We start from the raw sequence: 19,164 nt of genomic DNA on the forward strand, positions 1-19,164 counted from the left end.
GAGTGTATTATAAGTGCATGAGAACGAACATGTCTATCCAAGCCATAGACAAGAGAAAGGCTGGTGAAACCACCCTTATCAAAACCCCAGACGTTAGATCCACAGTTCAGGTACCCATAACCCTGAAATGGTCTGAAGTCACATTTCCTGCACATTGGACTATAGATAATGAGAACCATCATCTACAGATCCAAAACCCAGTTAGGAACCCAGATCTAGATTTTGTCCAACAGCTAGCCAATAGAACGGTTAGACTTAGCTTTAACCAATCTAGGTTTTGGTTTACAAAGTATTTCTATTACAAAGTAAAACTGGAGCTCTGAGGTAGTATGGAACTAAGCCTATATCTGAACCTGCTGAAGACTGAAGCAAAGGGTTCCTTTTATAGTTGGAGGAAGCCTTGGATTCGCTCAGGAGATTGCGGAAATCACGGAAGGTGAAAATGCTTTTACTCTTAGGTGAATTTCTTTTCAACCGAAAGTAAATAGTAACTTCAATGATTCTGTCAGGGTACTGTTGAGTGAACAGTAACGGTCATTGTTCATGAACAGTGTTCTGTCCTAACAGTTTCTGGTTTGCTAGAACTCGGTGCATCTTTTTTGGGGAGTAGCTTCCAATTGGTTTTGGAAATGACACAAGACTTTTTATAACATTTGAAATGTTTCTCAAAGTATTCAAAGAAAGGATAATCACTTGATACCTCTTTCATGAATAGTTTCCATTTCTCCAAAACTTCTTCTTTTTGTTCTCTGGTATGGTTAGCTCTATAGGCTTCTCTTTTGGCTCTGTTTCTTTTAGAGTTGAAATCCTTTTCAAGAGCATCCATATCAGGGGTGAAATCTTTCCTTAACACTAAGAGCTGATAGTCATATTCAGTTTCTTGCTGAATAGGATTTCTCATATCAGTTCCTGATGGTGAAGGAGGCTTTAGACTATCTTGACTAGTGCTGTCTTCTTCTTGATCAGCAACTAAGTCTTACTTGGCTGTGTAACAAGGGGTACTAACCTCAAAATGGTTTTTTACACCTTGAAATCGTGGATCTAGGTCTCTTCTAGATGTGAGAAAAGGTGCTCGTATTATGGATGAACTACACTGAGATGCAGGTCTATCTCTAAGGTGGATAGTTGGCTGCCTAAAGGGTTGGCGTAGATCTATGGATCTAGACCTTGGTTCCTGGTACAGATCTACTGAAGAAAATGAAAAAAATGAAAAAAAAAAAATGAGAGAGAAAGAGAGAAATAACCATTTTTGTATGTTAAAAATATGAATAAAATGAGAGAGTGACAAATTTATAGTAAGAGAATGAGAATAAAAAAAAGGTAAAATAAAGGAAGATTAAGGGGCAAAATAATATTTAAAGTAAAAACCGCCCAAGAAGAATATACATTGACAACACTAATGTATTGATTTTCCATTGATTTAATATTTAGTTATAACATCAAAATTAAAGTAGATGAATATGTAAAGTTAAAACCACTTAAAATGAATTTGTAAAGCCAATATATAAATATATAAATATATATATAATATTGTAAAAAATTAAACGAAAAAAATATATATGAAAAAAAATTAATTATGAGATCATTGACGTGGCGGATGAGGTGGCTAAACAGAGTGTAAGAGTGTAGCAATAATAAATGCTACGCTTCAGCTTTTAGATGTATATAAAATATAGATTATTTTATTAATTAAAAATTATATTATGTTCAATTCCTTTTAGTTTTTCCCCCTTCATTTTTGGGGAAAAAAAATACAAACACTAGTTTAAGTACCAATGTCTCTTTTTTCTTTTTCTTTTTTTCTTTTTTTTTTCCCTTATATTTATTTATTTATTTTTTGGTCATATTTAACATTTTAAGTACATATTCATAAAAATATACTAAGTAAATCAATTTAGTAAAACCTTTTTTTCTTTTCTAAAATCAAACCTTATTCAGTAAACGCTTTTTTGATCATGTATTTAGAGATTTAGGGATATAGGAATACATAGTTTTTTTTTTTTTTTTTTTTTTTTTTTTTTTTTTTTTTTTTTTTTTAGATGAAAAGATGCTTTTTTTATAGTTAAACTTAAACATGTTCTACTCAAGTTGTCATTCCATAAATAAATATTGTCATTTAGCATTTGTCATTACTCATTATAATATTTCTCTTATTTATAAATCAATTTTTTTTTTCTCTCTAGGCTACATAGCAAACTATTCTTCTTGCTTACTAACGTAGCACCTTCTGGTTGACATATGATCTTGCCTGAGAAAGACAAATAGTATATGGAATATTACGCCAAAACACAATTAGTAGTCAAAAAAATTAGGTTAGGTAATATGCTGTGCTTTTTCTCAGTTTTTGGATCATGTGGCAAACCACGGTCTTACCCAAATGATCTTCTTGTTCACATATATGACCTTGATATAATTAGTCGTCTACTACCAACAAGTTAGGTAAGCGCTTACCTATGCTTTTCTAGACTACGTGACAAGGCACAGTCTTACCCAATGTATTCTTCAACAATTTATTCTAGCATTTGACATGTCTACAAGTATTAATATAACATTTTTGTTTAGAGATACCACCATTAATAACATATTCAAACCATGATAGAAACAACATCACCCTTACCTTATAAGGCTCACTATTGTACACCTAGATTTTTTGTTTTTGGTTATACTGACTGTTGTTTTCTTTTGCTGCTTAAAGTGGAGGATTATTTTTTTTTTTTTTTTTTTTTTTTTTTTTTGCCATTTATTCTCAAAAAAGGTTTTTTTTGTTTTTTTTTTTTTATCACTTTATTAAATTATTTTCATATATAATTCCTCTTAAGGACCCACTTCTTATACTTTGCAATATCAGAGAAGGTGTATGAAACACAAAAGAAGAAGCCTTTGAACTTTCTAAGAACCATATTGGAGATTGCGGTCAAACATTTCACACTGCAAAATCTTAAAAGATTTGTAGGAAACCAAAAATATCTAAAGACTGAGCTTTCCAAGCAAAACTTCACCTGTTAAACTGGGCCCTTATAAAAGATTCGGGCTTAATGTGAATTCGTCATTTTATTTTTTATTTTTTAAGTAAATAATGAATTTATGTTGTGGGAACAAAAAATAGTAAACAATAAATATAGAATCACAAAATATTTTACAATGTTGAAATGACAAGCTGTTAATATAATTAATAAAATAATATCAATAATAGTACATATTAGAACCAATAATAATGTAATAAATTATAATCAAAGCATCATCAAATGATAAATAAATTTTTTTAAAAAAATAAATAAATAAATAAAAAAGGAAAGAGAAGTATAGAATAGTTCATGATAAAAAAAGATCATGACTTCTAAGTTCTAACCATAATAATAATAATAATAATAAACAGCACAAAGAATAGTGGAGTCAAGTGGGCCAGATAATAAGCGAGAGCAGGGCTAACTTAAAAGATCAATTGGCTACATCATTTTCGGACTTTAATCTCCTCTTTGGTCACTTCTTTCATCAAGCAGTTGCCATTTGCTCTTTCAGTACTCTTGTGTTAACCAAACAAATTTAAAATTTCCATTTCCAACCTCCAACTATGGCTTGGGCTCTTGTTTCTACTATCAAGGACCAGCTTAGTTCTTTCATTGCTTCAGAGTTCTCGTCGATTGCAAATGTCAAGGGAGAAGTGCAAAAGCTCGAAAGCAAATTGCACACCATCCAAGCACTGCTCAATGATGCAGAGAAACGGCAAGTGAAGGAGGAAGCTGTGAAGCTTTGGTTAGATAAGCTCAAAGACGTATCCTACCAGGTGGATGACTTGTTGGATGAGTGGAACACTGCCATGATCAAAGAAAAGATTGAGAAACAACAAAAAGATGAAGAAGAAAAGGCTGAAACTAGTGCTGCTAAGAAGAGGAAGGTATGGCTTCCCATCTCAATTCCTAATCTTTTTCAGCATCGTGTTATTGCTCGTAAGATAAAAGAACTTAATGAAAAATTAGATGAGATTAACAAAGAGAGGGAGATGTTCGGGTTTGAATTGAGTAGGGCCATTGAAGAAGTAGTTGAGAGACCAAAAACTACTTCCTTTGTTGATGTGTCTAAAATTCTTGGTCGTGATGAGGTTAGGAAGGATCTAGTGAGCATCCTACTGGGTGAGGGTAATCAAAAAGAAGAAAGAAGCCCTTATGTCATTTCTTTAGTGGGCATGGGTGGTATTGGAAAAACTACTCTTGCTCAGCTAGCCTATAACGAAGTGAAGACCCATTTTGATATGAAAGTGTGGGTTTGTGTTTCTAACTCTTTCAATAAGTACAAGATTGCCATGGAAATCCTTGAATCTATTCAATATAAATCCCCCAATATGACTGCATCGCAAAGTTCATTGGAATCTGAAATCCTGGAATTTCTTGAATCTCAATCCCCTAACATGACTGCATTGCAAACTCTATTGGAAACAATTTGTAGAAAAGTTGAGGGAAAGAAGTTTTTTCTTGTCTTAGATGATGTGTGGAATGAAGACTCCACAATGTGGGAGCCATTCAAACTTGCACTCAATTGTGTTGCTAATGGCAGTAGAATTCTAGTCACTACACGTAAAACTAGAGTTGCAGAGATAATGGAAAGTGTGAGCATTATTAATTTGAAGGAATTGTCAAAAGAAGATTGCTGGTTGGTGTTTAGTAAAATAGCATTTTTTGATAGGGATTCTAATCAACGTGAGCAACTAGAAGGTCTTGGTAGGCAAATAGTAGAAAAATGCAAAGGCTTGCCACTTGCCGCAAAGACTCTAGGGAGTCTCATGCGCTTCAAGAGAAGTATACAAGAATGGAAGAGTGTTCTGGATAGCAATTTGTGGCAATTGGAAGATGCGGAAATAAAAAGTATTTTTGCACCATTGTTATTTAGTTACTATGATTTATCGTCACCATTGAGACGATGCTTCTCATTTTGTGCTGTTTTTCCGAAAGGTTATGTCTTTTCTATCGATGAGTTGGTATTTATGTGGATAGCACAAGGATATATCAAGTCAAATGCAAATATGGAGATAGAAATCATGGCGAGAGACTACTTTGAAAACTTAGCCATACGCTCTTTATTCCAAGATTTTGAGAAAGATAAGGATGATGGCAAGATAATAAGGTGTAAAATGCATGACATAGTGCATGACGTTGCGCAATTAATGTCAAAAAATGAATGCTTCACAATCAATAGTGACATAAATTTGGGATTAGATTATAAAAATGCTCGCCATTTGCAATTAAAAATTCTCAAAGAAGCCCAAATTCCCGAGTCAATTTATAGTGCAAGCAATCTACGCACCCTCATTCTTGTATTTCAAGGTGATTATAACTTATCTACCCTATTCCAACATTTTAGATGTTTACGGACATTAACTTTGAATTTTGAATATGGTGATATGTTGAAGGAACTTCCAGATGTAGTGGAAAATTTCATACATTTGAGGTATCTCTTTTTACATAAATATGATGACAATTTGCCTGAAACCATTTGTAATCTATGTAATTTACAATATTTGAAGGTTACAATTGGTCGTAGGTTCAAGAAATTACCACAAGGAATGAGTAAACTAATTAACTTAAGACATCTTATTTTGGATGAAAATGGTTATATTTTTGAACCGATAGATTTTCCAAGAGGGATTGGTAAATTGACTTCTCTTAGAACATTAAGCCATTTCAACATAAGTGCTAAGAATAATAGTACAGGATGTAAACTCGGAGAATTAAAAAATTTGAACTATCTTTCAGGGAGTCTAAAAATAAGAGGGCTTGGGAATGTGATAGATGCATGTGAGGCCAAGAATGCACAGCTCAATAAGAAAATAGGCCTCCATACTCTAGATCTAAATTTTCACAGAGAGAATGATATGAGAATGGGGAATGATGATGAATTAGTTCTGAATGCTTTAGAGACACCTCCAGAGTTAGAGAAATTATCAATTTTTTGGTATGAGGGCACCACAATTTCTTTTAATTCGACGATGCTCTTGACCAAATTGAAAACGCTTTATCTCGAAGGCTGCATAAAGTTAGAGTCATTGTCTTCTCTATGGAAACTGACATTCCTTGAATTATTAACGATAACGAATGCACATAGCTTGAAAAAGGTCGGTGTAGAATTTTTGGGAATAGAATCTGAAAACAAGAAAGACAACAAAATAAAAATATTCCCAAATTTGAAATATCTATGCTTTATGGAATTGTACGAGTGGGAAGAATGGACTGGAAAGGAAGGGATGAGAGAAGCAGGGGAAAACGAGGAAGACTGTTTTGATATAATGCCATGTCTTGAAGAGTTAATAATTCTATGGTGCCCAAAGTTAAACTCGTTGCCGAACTTCCTTGGTTCAACTGGATTGAAGAAATTGGAGATCCAAGGCAATCAAATTCTCAGCGAAAGAGGACTGACCCAAGATTTCCCATATCCCAGGAATCAAGATTAACTAAGTATGTGCAAGGACACGGATCAGAGGTAACTTCTTCATTTATTTTACCAAAAATTTCAATAAGAGATTCTAATTTTTCTGCCACAACTTTCCACGGAAAAAAAAAATTACTAAGGTCGAGAGTTATCAAATTCTCAGTAATTTTGAATTAGAGTGATTCATTGCTGTGTATATGCATAAGTAGCATAACATGTAGTTGCTTAGATTCAGTTATCTTGTGATTTATCTAAAATATTTTGATGGGTTCAAAGTATATGTTAGGTTTTATAATTTGTTGGCATTAATTTGTGTCAAATTTCTTTGTAATTTGCTCGTTGTATCATTGTAATCATGTTTGAGTGGGTCCAATGTACATTGAATAGGTTCTAGAGCTTAAAGTGCAAGTTAGACTTTCTGGACTATGGGTCCACCGACTTTATGGAGCTATCCGGCGAGTTTAAATTCTGTTATTTCAGAGAAGTCGCCCGGACCAATGCCGGACCAAGGGTCGATCGACTTCTCCTTAGCACATCGTGTGTTATTGGGATATCTACTTTACTGCTTTGGTGTTTTAATTAGTTTCCTATCCATTCCATGCAATCAATGCTTGTGTTAATTGGCTAATTGCATTCACAATTTGGCTTAATTGTTAAGTTAGCATAAAACAGGTAGCAGTTATTTTATTTAGGGAGAGTTAATCAATATTTGATTAGTGTTTTAAATTTGGGACCCTCAAAATATCCACAAATCAATTTTTTTTAAAGGTTGGATATTTTTGTTAGAATAATCAAATGAACATATCACTAAATCTGACTTATCTGCATATAGAAAAACAACTACAGTGCCTGCCAATTTCTAATTTGTTTTCTGTTTAATGTATATAGGTCTTGCTCATTTTCTTGATTTCGGCTGTGTATAAAACTAAACTCAAATAACTCATATGCATTTCTTTTGGGCATGTAAATTCAGTATTACGAAGACGAGTATGACAAAGAATTGGATGCTGGAAAAGTTCATTCTCTACTTGATTTAACGTAGCAAGTCTGATCCAGTCACAGGTAAATTCTTCCACTTCTGCTTCATCTTCATCTTTTATCAGAGCTAAATGTCGATTAATTATCTACTCACCTCTCAAAAGTTCTCTAAAAAAGAAATTAATCAAAACTGGGAGAGAAATTTTTTGGATTCTGGCCAAAATCACAAAGACTAACATGAATGGTACAATCTGGTATGCCTACTATTTGCAACATTACAAGTTAATGTGAACGTGTGTGAGGTTATCGATTTGAAAAAGACAAACGTTGCAGAATGGATGTTACTAAAATTTTACTAGTGGATTTTTATTATTTTCATATGGCCTTGGTTTTTTTTTTTTTTTTTTTTTTTTTTTTTTTTTTTTCAATTTATATAATATTGAATTTTCCTGTGTCTACCTGCATGGTTTGGTGTTATACATTTAGGAGAGTGATGAATACAAAGGCGTGCAGATTTCTTGTCTTAGTGATTGAAGAGTTTCATGACAAGGAAGAGGGGGAGGAGGAGGATGTTACTAGTTACCACTAGGTGTGGAGGGATTCATATGAGAAATGCTTGCTTTTCCTTTTACCATTGGTAGTTTCCCAATTTGGAATGACATTCAAAAATGGAAACAACTGAATTAGTCACCAATATGTGCAAGGTAAAAAGAAGAAGAAGGCAATGAAGCCATACTACTATTATTTGTTCTGGGCTGTTCAATTCTGATTCACCAATAGGTAACTTTTTGTTCTTCCTTTTCACCTTCAAATGCTATTGCATTTGCTTTTCAAATCAAGGTCAACAACTTTTGTATCCAACCCTTAAGGGCCTGGGAATGTTTTGGTCTCATTCAATTAGAACATCGTGCAAAATGTTCTGTACACATTTGGTCTCTGTCAATCTTAACATCATGCAAAAGGTGTCATGTACACAAGTACCCTTACTTTTAAAAAAAAAAACATGGTGCAAAATCTCCATTATCACTTCAAAGATTATGCAAACAAGCTTAACCTTTAATCTTGTTTTCTTTGGTAGTCCATTTGATTTGGTTACATCTGAAATCTATAATTTTGAATGTTTGAATCCTTTTTTTCATTTTAGTTTCCCAATTTGGAATGACATTCAAACATGGACATACCTGATTTGTCACCAATATGTACGAGGGAAAAAAAGGAGGCAATGAAGCCATATTATATTACAATTGTTCACTCCGGTAGTGTTTCATGGCATGGAATAGTGCAAAGTGGGGGAAGCAACCACCAGTAGATATGAAGATATTACAAATACTTTGGATCAAGTAATAATCACAGAACAACATTCCTGGTAGTCAATAAATTTTGTTATTGGTTTGTTTTGACTTCTTCGCTTTTTTATTTCAGCCATGTCACTCAAGGAATTTCCTGCAATTGGGTTTATTTCCTTCAAAATATAGGAAATTACAGAAGACTAGATAATATGTAGTCAATTCCTTTTTTTTTTAATCTCTTAATTAGTAGTCGAGTTTCCAATCAAAATTCACCACCACATTGTATCTATGATTTCCTTTACTAAAATTCAAAATATTGCAATCTGAATTTTTAATTATTAGTCACAGAATAATTATAATTAACAATAAGGCCAAACCATATAAAGACTACAAGTTTGATTTACTTGGGCCTATGGCGAAAAACTAAAACAAAGATATTGCATAAAAAAAAAATTTGCTTAGTTACATCAATGCAAATTATCTGACATGAATATATTACTTGCTTAGCATTTGACTAATTAGCCTTCAGAAGCTTACCTTGATATACTTTCTAACTATTGAAAAGAAAGTTTCTTAAAGGGGGGCTGTAATCTCATATTGATTCTTTTTTAGCCAATTAATTATAACTTGGAGCATTGTATATTTTCTAAAGAAAGAATAAAATTTAGTGAAAATGGCAATTGGCTTTCAATTTTTGCTTTTACAAAATCTATAAAGGAAAATTGGGTAATGCAAAACAATCCATAGCCAACAAACACTATTAGCTATTTTTTATGGAGTTAGTGATCCTAGAAGTTGCTCTTGTGTATGTTCAGTACTACAAAACAATCTTTCATGCAAATCTTGATTAAATGGTTTTATGCTATCTGTGTATTCTCTCATTCCTTTAACTTGTTTATTATTGCAGGTTTATCTCAAAACTATGGTCCATATGCGTAAGCTCAGCTTGCTTAAGAGGGAATGGTTATGCAAATGACTGAAATTTTATTTTATGGCACCATAATTCGGAGAACAGGAGGTGTTGGTGGCACCTTTGAAACTGTTTACAGCATTCAGGATTCAGTAATCTACTAAAAAGCTTCCCTGCCTTTGGTAACTTTAAGATTTAACTTTATATAGCTGCATCTAACTTGTGTTAAAGAGTACTCATCTTCTCTGCAGGAAATTTTGAGTACCCTCAAATGCTTTTGTGGCTGGACCTCCTAAAATCATTGACAATGTCATATCTTGCTCATCTCCTAGTGTAATCTAGTATTAAATCTCAAAACCATCTTCATCTATTTGTCCCTCATGATTCAGATCATCAACAAAGTCTTTTAGTTTTAACAATTAGTATTGGACCAATAGATTAACATATACCAAATGGACAGATTTTTTCCATATTGTTCTTTCAATTGCTGATTTATTTCAATCTCGCACAGTTTGGAATTTTGTTAAATCTTGTTGGACTTCCTTTTGCCTTAACTCAAAATAGTGCTACAATGCAATAATGGTCTTACATCTAGCATACTAAAAACTTACTACGATATTTAATTTGGAGTACTCCTTAATGAGAATTTGCTAAACTTTCTGAGTGGGGAATTAAAATGCCAGATTGATCTTGGGATGAGTTTGAGCTTACAACTGTGATTTATGTTTTCTAGAATAGGGCAATAGAAGAGAAGTTTGCTGATTAATTTCAATTGAACGAATTATTTTGATGTTATAGCAAATGAATTTCTGTTGGATTTGCAGTAGTAAACCTATTATTAAAATTTTTTATTTCTCAAGCTTTGCTCTTAAGTTTAGTGTGGTTTTTTTTTTCTTCCTTCTCTCTGTGGAAGTTACAACCTTGTTTGTTGAACTTATGCAGTCTAAACTTATTGGAGAAGGGTAGTTTATGCCTCCTTTGGGGAAGCTTCCATTGCTCAAATCATTAACAATAAAGTTCTCTTATGGTTTGAAAAAGGCGGGTGTTGAATTTCTCGGAATAGAATCCAAAAACAAGAAAGATGACATACTATTCCCAAATTTTAAAACTCTCTTGTTTGTCAATTTGGGTGAGTGGGAAGAATGGATTGGGATTGGAGAAATGAAGGCAGCAGAGGAACACTGGCGTAGCACTATCATGCCATGGCTTCAAGTGTTGAGAATCTCCAACTGCCCGAAGTTAAAGTCACTACTGGACTTCCTTTGTACAACTCCGTTGAAGGATTTGGAGATTGATCGCAGTCCGATTCTCAGCCAAAGTTGCCAAAGAGGGATAGGAGAGGATTGGCTTAAGATTTCCCACATCCCAAACATCCAGATTGATTTTGAGCATGTGTAAGGATACGATTCATTGACAGGTAACTTATTCTACTTCTTTTTATCCTTAGGCTTCTTCTTTTCTTTTGAAAAAAGAAAAAGAATTAAATATTATCATTTTCAACCAAAAGAACACACTAGCAATATTCTTATCCTAATTTATTGATGTATAGTGTATACACATAACTCACATAGCATGTGGTTGCTTAGATTTGGCTATCGTGTGATGTAGAGAGAGAGAGAGAGAGAGAGAACTCCAACTCCAATTACTGATAAATATTTAAAAGACTAATCTCAAATAACTCATATGGTTTTCTTTTGTGCATAACTAGCTCTCTTAGTAGCTCAATGGCTTGGATACTTGTTACAAGTATGGAAGCTTAGGTGTGAGTTCTGGTGAGAGAAGAGAGCGAAGATTTTCTTCTGGGCATGTAGACGGAGGATGACAAAGAAGAGTATGGTGAAGAAGAGCATCACGAAGCTGAGGTTTCTGAATTTCAGCTAAAGGACACAGCTGAAATTGTGTGTGTACGCATGCATGTGAATGAACATCCTTCCTCAGCAAAGTTCATTCTCGGCGTGATTAAGTCACCAATGGTTCAATCTTATGCACTCTTTTGTGTAAGTTTTAGGTATACGTATTTTTTAACAACTTCTGAACAATTAATTCTTTCATACTATGATTCTACCATTTTCTCGTATCAATTATAAGCTCAATGAACTTTTATATGGAAAACAGGTCCATTTTAGGTACCGTCTAGATTGATTCAAACTTCACAAAGATAAATCTGTTGTTTTAAAATATTTACTTCTGTAACTGTTAATCCTCAGCTCATGTAAATATTGAAGCTGTACCATCTTGTGGCCAAGTGAATGTCAATTTATGTTTTCCACTGTTACACTTCAAGCTCTATTCATTGACCCTCTAACCTTAGTTTTGAATCAAGAACAGTTCAAAAAATTGGTTACAATTTGCATAGAATTGATAATCAAGATAGTGGCATGATCATTTTTATGATGTAACTATGCTAGTATAATGCTTGCTTGGAAGCTGATGATATGGTACCATTTGTTTAACATTATTTCTGCTCCTGTCCAATGCATATTCAGATTGCAGTCGCTGATTGAAAGGTGTCGGTCTCTTCATAATCATTGTCTGATACTTTACTATGTACAAAATTAACTCTAATGCAAGTGAGTTTATCCATAACCTGGAATAGGAGTGCCCTTAATTTGGAACAGATGCAACTTAGGGCTGTTACCAAACAAACTGCTTCTTTGAAAGACCGCTACAAAATTCGGATGGCAATCCCACACGAGGCATTGTCCAATGCCACAGAGAGGAGGCAGCCGCCGAGAATGATGCCTTTTAGTTTAAAAATTATATCAAATTATTTTATTAATTAAAAATTATATTGTATTTAATTCCTTTTAGTTTTCCCCCCTTCATTTTAGGGGGAAAAAAATACAAACACTAGTTTAAGTATCAATGTCTCTTTTTTCTTTTTCTTTTTTTTCCCTTATATTATTAGTTTTTTTTTTTTTTTTGGTCATATTTAACATTTTAAGTACATATTTATAAAAATATACAAAGTAAATCAATTTAGTAAAACCTTTTTTTCTTTTCTAAAATCAAACCTTATTCAGTAAATGCTTTTTTGATAATGTATTTAGAGAATTAGGGATAAAGGAATACATAGTTTTTTTTTTTTTCAATTAGATGAAAAGATGCTGTGATTTTCAATTAGATGAAAAGATGCTGTGATTTTATAGTTAAATCTTAAAATTTTAGGACATGTTCTACTCAAGTTGTCATTCCATAAATAAATAAATAATTTTCATGTAGCATTTGTCATTGCTCGTTATAATATTTCTCTTATTTTACATTGTATAAATTATGACATTTTAAAAGTGACATTTTTGTATTTTATATATTTTAGGTTTGGCTTGGCTCCAGGTGGTTCCATCCATTAAGGTTGGAGTCTGACAGCCTAAATACGGACAGGTAGTTATTTGAAAGGTATGTAATGGCATAATTGTTTTGTATAATTAAGCATTTGCTTTTGTTAAATTGTATTTGTTTTTTCTTCTGATCTTAAATAAGCTAAGATAATATTGCAGGTGAACGAAGTGGTAGTGTTAGAGTGTAAATAATCTCCAATCAGCTAGTGGTGAATGCATGCTTAATTGGGTTCATATACCTTGTCGATTCTCCTTAACGGTTCATGCTTAATTGGGTTCGAGAAGGGTCTTAGCTATCTGAGATTAAGGGATTAAGCTTGGGAAGGAGAAGGACCAATTACATGGCGTAATAAAATGCCAAAAGGAGTAGTTTTTTTCTCTGGACTACATAGCAAACTTCGCTTCTTGTTTACTAAGGAATTAAGCATCTTCTGGTTGACATATGATCTTGTCTGAGAAAGACAAATAATATATTCCACATGGAATATAATGCCAAAACTCAATTAGTAGTCTACTTAGGTTAGGTAATATGTCGTGCTTTTTCTCAGTTTCTGGATTAAGTGGTAAACCACCAAAGTCTTTTTTTTTTTTTTTTTGCTGGATGAAAAATGGGCAGGGGGCGACCAACGTGCCAAACCACGATCTTACCCAAATGATCTTCTTGTTCACATATATGACCTTGATAAAATTAGTCGTCTATTGCCTACTGATTAGGTAAGCTGTGCTTTTCTGGACTACGTGGCAAGGCACGGTCCTACCCAATTTATTCTTTAACAATTTGTTCTAGCATTTGACATGTCTGTAGGTATTTATATAACATTTTTGTTAGAGATACCAACATTAATAACATATTCGAACCATGATAGAAATAATATCATCCTTATCTTATAAGACTCATTATTAATATCATTTTTTGTTTGGGGTTTACTAACTATTGTTTTCTTTTGCTGCTTAAAGTGGAGGATTATAATTTTTTTTTATTAACTTACTAATTTATTTGCATCTATTCTTCCTTTTAAAGACTCACTTTTTCTAGGTTCACTATATTTTTGTTAACTTTCAGTAAATAATCAAATAAGTTTTTCAATAATTGCTCCTGACATTGGAATACCAGGGAAGCTACTGGGTGAAACAGAAGTTGTTGAACTATAGTCCAAAATAAAGTACCATACAAGTCATTATTAGCGTCAGATTGGTTTCAAATGTCTTTTTTTTTTCTTTTTCTTTTTTCAGGGTCCCATCATGAAGGACAAAAAAGAACTATAGTCCAAAATAAATAAATTTTATGACTTGGTCAAATTTATATTCATTTTGAAGCCTTGAATAGATACTTTATAATGGAATAAGTAGCACTCAAAATTAGTCCTACACACAGATGTTTCAGTGAGCAAAGCATCAATGGAATTCACTATCTAAGAAATTTGAGGGCCAACTCTGGTCAATGAAGGCCACACCAGACTAGAGTAGAAAATAATCTACAAATTAGTAAAGAACTTACTTTGTATGATTGAATTCATTATTATATGCTTGTGTTATACCCATGATGTACATGGTTAGAAACATTGTTCTATGCACTATACTGTTAATTTAGAATGTTTAGTATGTTATGGGTGTTGGAACATGTGTGAGAGAGAGAAAATTGGGAATAAGTGGATAATTTAGCTGCTGATGTGGCTCAATAGAAGTATAGTAACAATAAATAATACGCTTTAACTTTTATAGATATATATATATATATATATATATTTGAGAAACAAACACATACACATATACACACACACAAGAGAGAGCAAAATGAGTTCTAATATAAAGACACACCACAACTTCACTCAAAAACCATAGTAAACTTTTATATATATATATATATAGAGAGAGAGAGAGAGAGAGAGAGAGAGAGAGAGAGAGAGAGAGAGAGTCAAATTTATTTCTTTAACATATGTCATTTGGTAATTAAATATAGCATAAAGCGACTTTTTATCCTCAATTCAATTCTACAGTCCGATCCACATGATTCTCTATTTGATCCTATGTAAGATTTTGACTTTGACAATCCTGGTGTAAAGCGATGGTGGACTAAACCAAAGTTAACCTTTAGGATTCAAATACTAATTGATTACATTAAATGAAGGTGGGCCACCCATTGGTGCCTTGGCTTTTTCCACCCATTGGTGTTGATTTTGCTTTTTGAGTCCGGTTAGATACCACCTTTCATAACATATTTAAACCATGATAAAAGTAAACATCATATCTATTTTTTTATGAAAATAAACATCAATTATAAACCATATAATTCATCAAAAAAAAATAAAAAATAAAAATAGAAGCCATATAAATATGATGTTTACATCAGTGTAAACATCATATTTATAAGGCTTATAATTGATTTACTAATTACAATAGGTGACATCAATAGTTGGAAAAAATATCGTACACCTAGATTTTTTTTTTTTTGTTTTTTTTGGGGTTTTATTGACTATTGTTTTCTTTTGCTGCATAAAGTGGAGGATTAGGTTTTTTTGTTTTTGTTTTTGTCTTCAAAAACAACAACAAAAACAAGGGTTTTTTTTTTTTTTTTGCCATTTATTCTCAAAAAAGGTTTTATTGTTTTTGTTTTTTATCACCTTATTAATTACTTCTTCTTAAGGACCCACTTCTTAATTATACATTGCAACATCAGAGAAGTTGTGTGAAACCCAAAAGAAGTCTTTGAACTTTCTAAGAACCATATTGGAGATTGCGGTCAAACATTTCACATTGCAAAATCTTAAAAGATTTGCAAGAAACCAAAAATATCTAAAGACTGAGCTTTCCAAGAAAAACTTTTCCTGTTAAACTGTGTGCCCTTATAAAAGATTCGGGCTTACTGTGAATTCGTGATTTTTTTTTTTTTAAAGTGGATAGTAAATTCATGTTGTGGTAACAAAAAATAGTAAATAATAAATATAGAATCACAAAATATTTTTAAGTGTTGAAATGACATGTTATCAATAAAAATAATAAAATATAATATCAGTAATAGTACAAATTAGAACCAATAATAATGTAATAAATTGTAATTGGAACACCATCAAATGATGCAAAATAAAAAAGAAAAGAGAAGTACAGAATAGTTCATAATAAAAAAGATAATGACTTCTCACCAAAAATAATAATAATACTAATGATGATGATGACAGCATAAAGAATAGTGGAGTCAAGTGGGCCAGATAAAAAGTGAGAGCAGGGCCAAGTTAAAATCTCAATTGGCTACATCATTTTCCGACTTTAATCTCTTCTTTAGTCAGTTCTTTCATCAAGCAGCTGCCATTTGCTCTTTCAGTACTCTTGTGTTTACCAAACAAATTTCCATTTCCAACTTCCAACAATGGCTTGGGCTCTTGTATCTGCTATCAAGGACCAGCTTAGTTCTTTCATTGCTTCAGAGTTCTTGTCAATTGCAAATTTCAAGGGAGAAGTCCAGAAGCTTGAAAGCAAATTCCACACCATCCAGGCAATGCTCAACGATGCAGAGAAACGGCAAGTGAAGGAGGAGGCTGTGAAGCTTTGGTTAGATAAGCTCAAAGACGTATCCTACCAGATGGACGACGTGTTGGATGAGTGGAACACTGCCATGATCAAAGCAGAGATTGAGAAACAACAAAAAGATGATGCAGAAAAAGCTGAAACTAGCAGTGCTGCTAAGAAAAGGAAGGTATGGCCCCTCATCTCAGTTCCTACTCTTTTGCAGCATCGTGATATTGCTCATAAGATAAAAGAACTTAATGAAAAATTAGATGAGATTGACAGAGAGGGAGAGGTGTACACGTTTGCATTGACTAGGGGCAATGAAGAAGTTGAGAGACCAAGAACAACTTCCTTTGTTGATGTGTCTGAAATTCTTGGTCGTGATAAAGTTAGGGATGATCTAGTGAGCATCCTATTGGGCAAGGGTAGTGAAGAAGTAAGAAACCCCCATGTCATCTCTTTAGTGGGCATGGGTGGTATTGGAAAAACAACTCTTGCCCAACTAGCCTATAATGATGATGAGGTGAAGGCACATTTTGAGATAAAAGTGTGGGTTTGTGTTTCTGACCCTTTCAATCAAGGCAAGGTTGCCAAGGAAATTTTTGAATCTATTAAATTTCAATCCCCCAACATGACTACTTTGCACATTGAAACAAAAATCTTTGAATCTATTGAATCTCAATCCCCCAACATGACTGCATTGCAAACTCTATTGGAAGCAATTTGTAAACAAGTTGAGGGAAAGAAGTTCTTTCTTGTCTTAGATGATGTGTGGACTGAAGGCTCCACAATGTGGGAGCCATTTAGACTTGCACTCAAATATGCTGCCCAAGGCAGTAGAATTCTAGTCACCACACGTAAAAGTAGAGTCGCGGAGATGATGGGAAGTGTGAGCATAATTAATTTGGAGGTATTGTCTAAAGAAGATTGTTGCTTGGTGTTTAGTAAAATAGCATTTTTTGATAGGGATCCTAAGCAACGTGAGCAACTAGAAGACCTCGGCACGCAAATAGTAGAAAAATGCAAAGGTTTGCCACTTGCCGCTAAGACTCTAGGGAGTCTCATGCAGTTCAAGAGAAGTAGAGAAGAATGGAAGAGTATTTTGGATAACAATTTTTGGGAATTTGAAGATGTGGAAAGAAGTCTTTATGCACCGTTATTATTGAGTTATTATGATTTATCCTCACCATTGAGACGGTGCTTCTCATTTTGTGCTGTTTTTCCCAAAGATTATGTCTTTTCTAGCGATGAATTGGTATTTATGTGGATGTCACAAGGATATATCAAGCCGAAGGCAAATATGGAGATAGAAATCATTGCTAGAGAGTACTTTGAAAATTTAGCTATACGATCTTTCTTCCAAGATTTTGAGAAAGATGAAGATGATGACCAAATAATAAGGTGCAAAATGCATGACATAGTGCATGACTTTGCACAATTAATATCAAAAAATGAATGCTTCACAATCAATAGTGACATGGACTTAGGAGTAGATTATAAAAATGCTCGTCATCTATGGTTAAAAATTCCCAAAGATGTCCAATTTCTTGAGTCCATTTGTAGTGCAAAAAATTTACACACCCTCATTTTTGTACTTGAAGGTGGTTATAACTTATTTACTTTATCCCAGCATTTTAGATGTTTACGGGTATTAACTTTGTATTGTGGATATCATAGTATGTTAATGGGACTTCCAGATGCAGTGGGAAATTTCATACATTTGAGGTATCTCTATTTAGTCAATTATTATGGCGACGCATTGCCTGAAACCATTTGTAATCTTTGCAATTTACAAATTTTGCATATTAAATTTGCTGGTGGGTTACTAAAATTGCCACAAGGGATGGATAAATTAATTAACCTAAGACATTTTAAGTTGGATTGCAAAACCTATAGGGATCCAAATATAAATTTTCCAAGAGGGTTTGGGAGATTGACTTCTCTTAGAACATTAAAGTATTTCCACATAAATGGTGAGGATGATAGATGTAAATTGGGAGAATTAAGAAATTTGAACCACCTTAAAGGGACTCTTCAAATAAATGGGTTGGAGAACGTGGTAGATCAATGTGAGGCCACAAATGCACAACTGAAGAAGAAGATAAATCTTCGTACTTTGAAGCTATTGTTTCACCCAAACAAATGGGATTTTGAGGAAATAACAAGGGGGATGGATGCATTAGTTCTGAATGCCTTAGAGCCACCTCCTAACTTGGAAGATTTAAGCATTCGTTACTACAAGGGACCGACAATGTCTCCTTGGATGGTGTCCTTGACCAATTTGAAAAACCTTAATTTTGAGTATTTATTTATAGAGCATTTTCCTCCTCTGGGGAAACTTCCGGTCCTCGAATCATTGAGAATAGAGAGGATTAATAGATTGAAAAAGTTAGGGGTTGAATTTATGGGAATAGAAGAATCTGAAAAGAAGGAGAAAGACGATATATCAATAACGCTATTCCCAAATTTGATATTTCTCGAAATTTATGAATTAATAGAGTGGGAAGAATGGAATGGGATTGGAGGAGAAGAAGAAGAAGAAGAAGACTGTACCAGAAGATTTGCTATAATGCCACGTCTTCAACATTTGAGTATCAGGAGTTGCCCAAAGTTAAAGTCGCTACCGAACTTCCTTCGTACAACTCCATTACAGCATTTGGAGATCCAAAACTGTCAAATTCTGGAGGAACGCTACAAAAGAGGGACAAGAGAGGAATGGCCCAAG

At 33.4% G+C, this 19,164-nt stretch overlaps 2 protein-coding genes and 1 long non-coding RNA gene across 3 annotated transcripts; all 3 read left to right on the plus strand.

The window, feature by feature from the left end:
* Nucleotides 1–3,571: 3,571 nt before the first annotated feature.
* LOC115980293 (putative disease resistance protein RGA3) lies at nt 3,572–5,561 on the plus strand. Its single transcript, XM_031102557.1, has 2 exons — nt 3,572–5,442; nt 5,519–5,561. Exons 1-2 carry the CDS (start codon nt 3,572–3,574, stop codon nt 5,559–5,561), a joined length of 1,914 nt encoding a protein of 637 aa, XP_030958417.1.
* A 216-nt stretch (nt 5,562–5,777) lies between these two features.
* Nucleotides 5,778–13,503, plus strand: LOC115979790. Its single transcript, XR_004089199.1, has 9 exons — nt 5,778–6,471; nt 7,394–7,482; nt 7,885–8,178; nt 8,543–8,738; nt 9,595–9,779; nt 10,540–11,014; nt 11,306–11,594; nt 12,914–12,993; nt 13,095–13,503. It is a non-coding gene; the product is annotated as an uncharacterized LOC115979790 (long non-coding RNA).
* A 2,796-nt stretch (nt 13,504–16,299) lies between these two features.
* LOC115980294 (putative disease resistance protein RGA3) lies at nt 16,300–19,009 on the plus strand. The gene is made up of 3 exons (XM_031102558.1): nt 16,300–17,840; nt 18,336–18,705; nt 18,938–19,009. Exons 1-3 carry the CDS (start codon nt 16,300–16,302, stop codon nt 19,007–19,009), a joined length of 1,983 nt encoding a protein of 660 aa, XP_030958418.1.
* The last annotated feature ends 155 nt before the right edge of the window (nt 19,010–19,164 follow it).

Source organism: Quercus lobata, chromosome 3 (assembly GCF_001633185.2).
Source record: "Quercus lobata isolate SW786 chromosome 3, ValleyOak3.0 Primary Assembly, whole genome shotgun sequence".
In the NCBI taxonomy this organism is placed as follows: domain Eukaryota; kingdom Viridiplantae; phylum Streptophyta; class Magnoliopsida; order Fagales; family Fagaceae; genus Quercus; species Quercus lobata.

Bases quoted from the DNA above. Each gene is read 5' to 3' on its own strand.
- LOC115980293 (XM_031102557.1), top strand. From the start codon at position 3,572: ATGGCTTGGGCTCTTGTTTCTACTATCAAGGACCAGCTTAGTTCTTTC. The intron at 5,443-5,518 runs GTATCTCTTTTT...CAATATTTGAAG, and splicing joins GAAAATTTCATACATTTGAG to GTTACAATTGGTCGTAGGTT.
- LOC115980294 (XM_031102558.1), top strand. From the start codon at position 16,300: ATGGCTTGGGCTCTTGTATCTGCTATCAAGGACCAGCTTAGTTCTTTC. The intron at 17,841-18,335 runs GTGCAAAATGCA...CAAAACCTATAG, and splicing joins GATGATGACCAAATAATAAG to GGATCCAAATATAAATTTTC. The intron at 18,706-18,937 runs GTGTCCTTGACC...ATGAATTAATAG, and splicing joins CGACAATGTCTCCTTGGATG to AGTGGGAAGAATGGAATGGG.